The 6721-nt window shown below is 33.5% G+C and overlaps 1 protein-coding gene across 1 annotated transcript in view; it reads right to left on the bottom strand.

The window, feature by feature from the left end:
• Window positions 1–6393, bottom strand: part of LOC108910246 — a 78062-nt gene extending 71669 nt beyond the window's left edge. Inside the window, exons 1-2 of the mRNA XM_023455543.1 lie at window positions 6387–6393; window positions 5665–5727 (exon numbers count right to left, since the gene is read on the bottom strand). Coding sequence (XP_023311311.1) covers window positions 5665–5727; window positions 6387–6393 — 70 coding nt within the window. The remainder of the gene's footprint in view (window positions 1–5664; window positions 5728–6386) is intronic.
• Between the last annotated feature and the right edge of the window lie 328 nt (window positions 6394–6721).

Genomic DNA, 6721 nt, shown 5'->3' with positions numbered 1-6721 from the left:
CGTGAAATTAACAATACCCCGAGCATCTTAGAAAATGTCTTTAATTCTTTGAGGAACAGGTGTGAAAAGTGCTTGGAACAAGGAGGGGGACACTTTCAGCAGCTGCTTTAATTTATTGTTATAACAAGGAGGGGGACACTTTCCGCAGCTCCTTTAATTGTTTGTTATTGTTATCACGATTATTCTTTAAAATAAAGTTATATAGTCATTAACGTTATTGAAACTGACAGCTGCTATACAGCTCGTTGAGAAATAAGGTTAGGTTGGTCGCTATAAGCTACTCCCTACGTCCAATGTGTCTGAGCCAACTTCGACCACGTTTTTATTTGAACGCTCGTTATAACTTTTCATCTACAGGGTGAATATAAGCTAAGTTCCATATTTTCATAAAAATCGGATCTACCCGAAAGTGTTCGGAGGTTTTACCCTATTTTTCTCTTCGTTCCCCTGGACTATACTTGGTTTGCCCGACAAGTTATATATTTTTCTACCTCTCCAATGCCTTTCAAATTAATTTCCAATTCCAAGAACGTTCCTATCGAGGTTGACGCCACGGAACTGTTCGATTCAAAGCATCTTCTGTTATGGTCGCCTTAAAAAAATGTAAAAAACGCGAGAGACTCCCGTTACTCGCCGTCTAGCAGCGATCCCCACGAAAATTGGGCGTGGTAGAATAAATATTACATTAGCTCGATTTCCACGAACAACGCGATCGTTTAATTGCCTCCGTATTAAATTGATTTTGTGCTGGTCCTACTGAATAGTTAGAAATGTGTGAGAATTCGTCGTCGTCACATAATACCCAGAAGTATGACAGTTATCGCGACGATTTTACTTTTATATTATTTAACTTGAATACCAAATTTCTTTCAGTCATAAAATGTAAATGGCCTCCAAGATCACCAGATCTCGGTCCAATTGACTTTTCGTTTTGTGAGGTGTTTAAAAAGTTGACACACTTGTCTCTGCAGTTCCTACAGCGCCACTTTTCAAACAGCCTATACTTTAAAAGATTATTCAAGAAATGTAAAGTGCCTCTATCTCAGTTTAAGTTATTTTACAATAACAACGAGTAAACTGACGAGTCTGCAATAAGGTCTCCCCATAAATGCGTTTGGAATGAAACGTTAAAAGAATGTAGACCCGATAAACATAATCTTAAGATAACAGCTGATCTATGGGTCAAACGGTACAAACATTATAGTAATATAAAATATGTTCGAGTCACTTATGGAATATACAGTTTGTTTGATTATGAAGGCCCCGGTGACGTCATCGATATTTTTTTTAATGGGATTGTATACATTTTTTTGCACGTTTTGATTTTTTTTTTGAAAAAAAAATGAGAGAACTTTCAGCCTTTGTCTTTAGTTTACGGTGCCCGCTTTCTAAATCATATCAAATAGAAGGCGCTGGAGAAACAATTTTGCATACTGCTATCTGTCACATATCGGTTTGTTTATAATAATTGTTGTCACCTTTCAAGTTTAACTTATAACAAAATGAATGATTTTATTGAAGAAATTGAATATTGATTTGTTGCCGCTACACACAAAATCACCCCCCACCAGATGTGCTTTAGAAAACTTAATTTTCGCGCTAAGCTCACTTATAACGTACTTCAGCAATTTTACAAAAATGTAAGGGTTCACCATTTTCCTCCCTATTGTATCCTCGAAATCGTAGAAAACCCAAACCACTTCCACACGACATCGAAATCACTCCGATCGGACCACGCCTGCGCCCAGTGGTAGCGACCGAACATTTATCATGCTTTAAAATTTATTATAGTATATTTAGGAACATTCAATTTTTTAGTTCAAATATAAATTTGAAGACAATAATTCGGAAAAAAAAACTGAAAATAATTTTTTAATTTCCTGTAGAGTATAAATAAAAAAATAAATTTTGAACAAATAATTCCTACATTATTTTTTTTGTGAAACCTATACTTCAGTTGTTCTAGATTTGTTTAACTGTGTGGTAAGAAGCTTATTTTGAATCTAAAAAAATTATAAAATATGTTTTCTCGAATAAATTGGAAGATATTTTTTTCTTTCATGAATTACACACTTGTGTACGTATTAGTGGACTATTTGGCTATATTTCAAAAGTAGACTTCTGGTTTATCTCTCATGCTACATCTTAGCCAACATTTCGTAAAAATATCCGAAATCAGGTCACCAGGAAAACCCACAGACCCATTTCAAGCGGCTCCAAATTTGCTACTACACAAGATGTAAAATATTTGGCCAAGATACAGGATGTTAAAGTTTGACGTACTTCCAAAGCAAACGTCAATCGCAATTTGTATCGCAAGTGAACTTTGTTTGGATTTTTTTAGTTCTTTTTAAATATACAACCTTCATATTAATTAGGTATATTTAACTGACTATGTTGTGTTACTTTTCCAACTAAAAAAAGCAAATTCGCCGTCTATAAAAGTCAACATACTCTGGAACATACTTTCCTTGATACTCGATAGTATCTTGTTCATCGATTGTCCCAAATCGGTACCCCTATAATGTAAAAACATTCGTCTTTGACACTATTGTCGACTTTAATCAGTATACCAGCATATTCATTTAATATTCATTTATGTCGATTGTGTTTAATTTATGAACAATCACATTAGAATTAAAAAAGTTACAAATACAAACAGAAACTGGTTGAAAATCTAATAGTTTGATATGTTGCAACTGAAATGAATGAAAACGAGAGTAAATATTCTACAGAGTGTTACGAAAAAAGCAACTTAAGTCACATTTTTCTTGAGAGGTAATACTGTCATTTTTCTTGCGTCTTTTTATTTTGAAGTTTTTTTTTACAAAATGTTGTTTATCGAAATATTAAGTTGATATTTTACACAGACTTACTTTGCGTAGACACATTTTATGTTTGTTTTGTTTTTTGAATTGCAACATTGGAATGACGCTAATTAGTATTAAATTATCCAAATGTCTAAAACCAAATTAACCAAACTGTTGCCAAAATTAGTTAATACTTCAGAATACACAATTTTATTTAAAAATACCAAGCCAAGTTTCGAAAAAAAAACCTGGGTAGGTATATCCAATAAATTGGCAATATCTCGTAAACCAAGTCCCAAATAAAAATTTTGCAAAGTGGAAAAAGTAAAAGAAGGAAATGCCCGATTTAAAAAACATATCCACTGAACCACAGGCGTACGTAGGCAAACTTTGGGGGGATTAATGGGTACTATGACTCTTTTTCTCTCGCTTTTTCTCCAATCAAGAATCAAGCTTATATTTTTTTAAACCAAAATTATAGATATACCGGCATAAGATAAAATCCTGTGCAGAATCTCAAAAAAAAACAAGTTATTAACGAACATATTTTTTTAAATTATAATTTTGACACCCTGTATCTTGAAAAACAAGCGCCTAAATTAAAATTGGTAAAAAAAAATACTCGTTATTTCACCCAAAGACTCGGTAGTAAAATGATTTTTATAACGCTCTGTATAAATGAAAAAACAAGTGGTAGGTAGATACTTTTTAAAAACGTGCCAAAATTTCATACCGATGGCCACCAAATTTGATATCTTCATACCTTACAGCGTTATTTAAAAAAAAATTCCTTATGAAATTCATATATAGGCTGTATGTTCTTTGTGCGTTCCCGGAAAGCAAATGAAAGCTTCCAGAACGAAGAAAGATATAAAGAATTTTCGAAACGCTTGCATCTGTCAAAATTTTTATAAAATGTCGATTATCTCGAAGACCTTTAGACTTAGGTACACAGAAGCTTTAACATTTTTGACTTATTTTTAATAAATCTTGTCGATAATGCAACAATATACAGGGTATTCCATTTAGTAGATAGCGACTTCCGGTATAACTGGAAGTACTACAAAAATGTCATTATTTTATTTAAAGAGAGCACCCCCAAGTCCCAAATTTTCAAAATTCAAACAGAAGCTTGTAGTCTTTGAAATAATCTAATGTAGTGCAGGAGAATTACACATTGGCATGGCTATTGCTTGACGTAACTTAGATATTAGTAAAAATCGGTCGAAAATAATATATACAATGAAAATATAAGGTTGCGCCAAGAAAAAAGTTGTGCTACTTGCAGAAAAAAATAAAAACTGCAAAAATACTCAAAAATTACCTGTTTTTTCTCACATTTTCTAATATAATTTCCCAAATATGCAGTTTACAGAAAAAACTATTACTGATGAAATTGTTTGTTATGAAATTTTCTATAAGATAGAATTGTTTTGATAGCTGCGCATTTCATATTTTTGTTGCTAGATAACCAAAACAGCATAAGAAAGTGATAGGTAAGAAATTGTCCAATTCTACTATAAATTTAGATGTAAGTACTTTAAAGGATTACAAAACGAAATCCCAAAACCCGATCCAAATCGGTCTGATAGTTTTGGTATAAGACAATTTGTTACTAAATTTCAGCGCGAAATGTCGTTATTTTTTTTCGTCAGTGCTAGGGTTAAAGTTAGATATTTTAATTGACGCTGATTTTTTTACACATACTTGGGCCCCTTAACTATTATATAGAATCGTTGTAATATCAACTTTCTTTTTGAAAATTTTTGGAGCGATTTTAAAAGTTCGAAAAATTTTGACTTTATAAACAAATACTTTCGTGAAGCAGTTTTGTGGGTTGAAAAATATTCTAAAGTACTACAAAACAGTTCTCGGAAAGACGCTTAACTTGAAAAAAAAAAAAACGTTCAAATCGGTCGAATAAGTTCCGAGATATCAAGTGTCAAAGTCAACAAGCGTTAGCTGCAAAACTATGCATAATGTAACAACAAAAGATTGAATTTTGTAGGTTTTTAAAGAACATTTCGTATGTGCTTTTATAAATATTATCGCAGGTGTGCTTTTTATATGAAAATTCAATGAATATCAATCAATATAGCAAATTTCATAACAAACAATTTCATCAGTATTAGTTTTTTCTGTAAACTACATATGTAAGAAGTTATATTGGAAAATGTTAGAAAAACACGTCATTTTTGAGTATTTTTGCAGTTCTTAATTTTTTCTGCAAATAGCACAACTTTTTTTCTTGGTGCAACCTTATATTATTTTCATTGTTTATATTATTTTCGACCTACCTCTTGGTCATTGGCAACTCACTTCCAACGACTTTTTTAAAAAGTTCAGACCTGCCACCCACTTGGCTAATTTCTGTTCAAATTTTACGTGAAAATAGTTGTTGCTATTAGGAAAGTTATGGCCTTTAAGAAGAATCATTTTATACAAAATGGTGCTATTTTTTTCCGGTTTGTCTTGTTTGTTTCATTTTTCAACGGGTAGTTTACGATTAGCTGTGGTGGTCTTAGATCACGTTACACTTGGAAAAACAATTTTCTGTTATCAAAATACGTCTATTTGTTTCAAAAGCACAACAAAACGAAAATGATTAAGTGAAATAATTAATATTACAAAGATAACGCCTTAAAAAAAATACAACATATTAATCTAATAAATAAAACCAGTTTGCTTTTCTTTTGCAGCCCTAATTAGAGAAATGTATTACGTACCAACGCACTTAAACCTAGATATTTTTTTTAACATCTCTTAAGATCGCCAGATTAATAAATAAAGTGTTACAGCAATCAGTCTGCCGATAACGTGAATGTACCATGCGTACCGACTTTCATTACTTTACCTCTAAAGAAATAAAGAAATCCTGGCAGCAGCTGCTCACTAGTCGAAGAAATCACACGACACCCTTACTTGTAAATGTAAACGAAACACCCCATCTTAGGACACACCGCACTCATGTCACCGACTGGAGCGGCGGTTCTTAATTTTGCCCCAACTCTTAATTGACGGATGATCGACGCTTGACGACGACAACCACCAGTGGAAGTTACACGCCAACTGAGAACTGAGAACACAACGCCAGCAGCGATCGCTTTCCGCTTCAAGTCTGCAAGACGGTCGACCAGTTACGAGAGGTTCGGGAGGCGTATTAACGTTTCCTCCACGGGGGTGTTTATCGTTTTTTTTTAATACAGACTCGCTGATTTGTATGGAAACGCCGAAACGGTCGAAAAATTGCGAAAATTTGCATTTTTTGCACTTCATTGTTAATAAATAAAAAACTTCAACGAATCTCACGATTCTCACACCAGAAAGTGGTAGAATCTCTTCCTATAGGTCAATATTAGCTAAAACACATGTCAGAATTCAGTGGCGGCTCGTCGGAGTGGGCAGGGTGGCCAGCGCCCACCCTGAAATTTGCAGAATAAACAAAAATTTGTGTATATATTATACAGTGATTTGACAATTCTTATAAAATTAAATCTATAATACGTTACCTCCTTTGAAACTCCCCCTACCTAGCCCGTGGCCGCTGAATTAAACAACGCCGTACCCCAACCATACCTTGCATGCTTATACGCACCTAGGACTAGACTAGACAGTAATCGGAAACGTAAGTCCATCACTAATTTAGAATATTTGGCCCAAGTCGGGCGAGCCCGCACACCGCACACAGCTCGCATATACCCATTGAGCACCCATCGAGTGTTGTATCGACCACCTAAGACTTTTCACCAGTGGTTGGAAATATATATACGTATATTTATTTGCTGTAATTTTGTTCTTTAAATGAATTTTTAAATATTAGAACAATTTTTCCCTGCAAAGGTATTCCAGAAAACAAATTTTAGTAAACGAAATAATAAACCGTTTTATAATAATTTGTAAATCGCGTAAAA

Source organism: Anoplophora glabripennis, unplaced genomic scaffold (genome assembly GCF_000390285.2).
Source record: "Anoplophora glabripennis isolate ALB-LARVAE unplaced genomic scaffold, Agla_2.0 scaffold692, whole genome shotgun sequence".
Taxonomy (NCBI): Eukaryota; Metazoa; Arthropoda; class Insecta; order Coleoptera; family Cerambycidae; genus Anoplophora; species Anoplophora glabripennis.
Note: the sequence above shows the minus strand (reverse complement) of the source record. Positions and strands in the feature narration are given on the sequence as shown.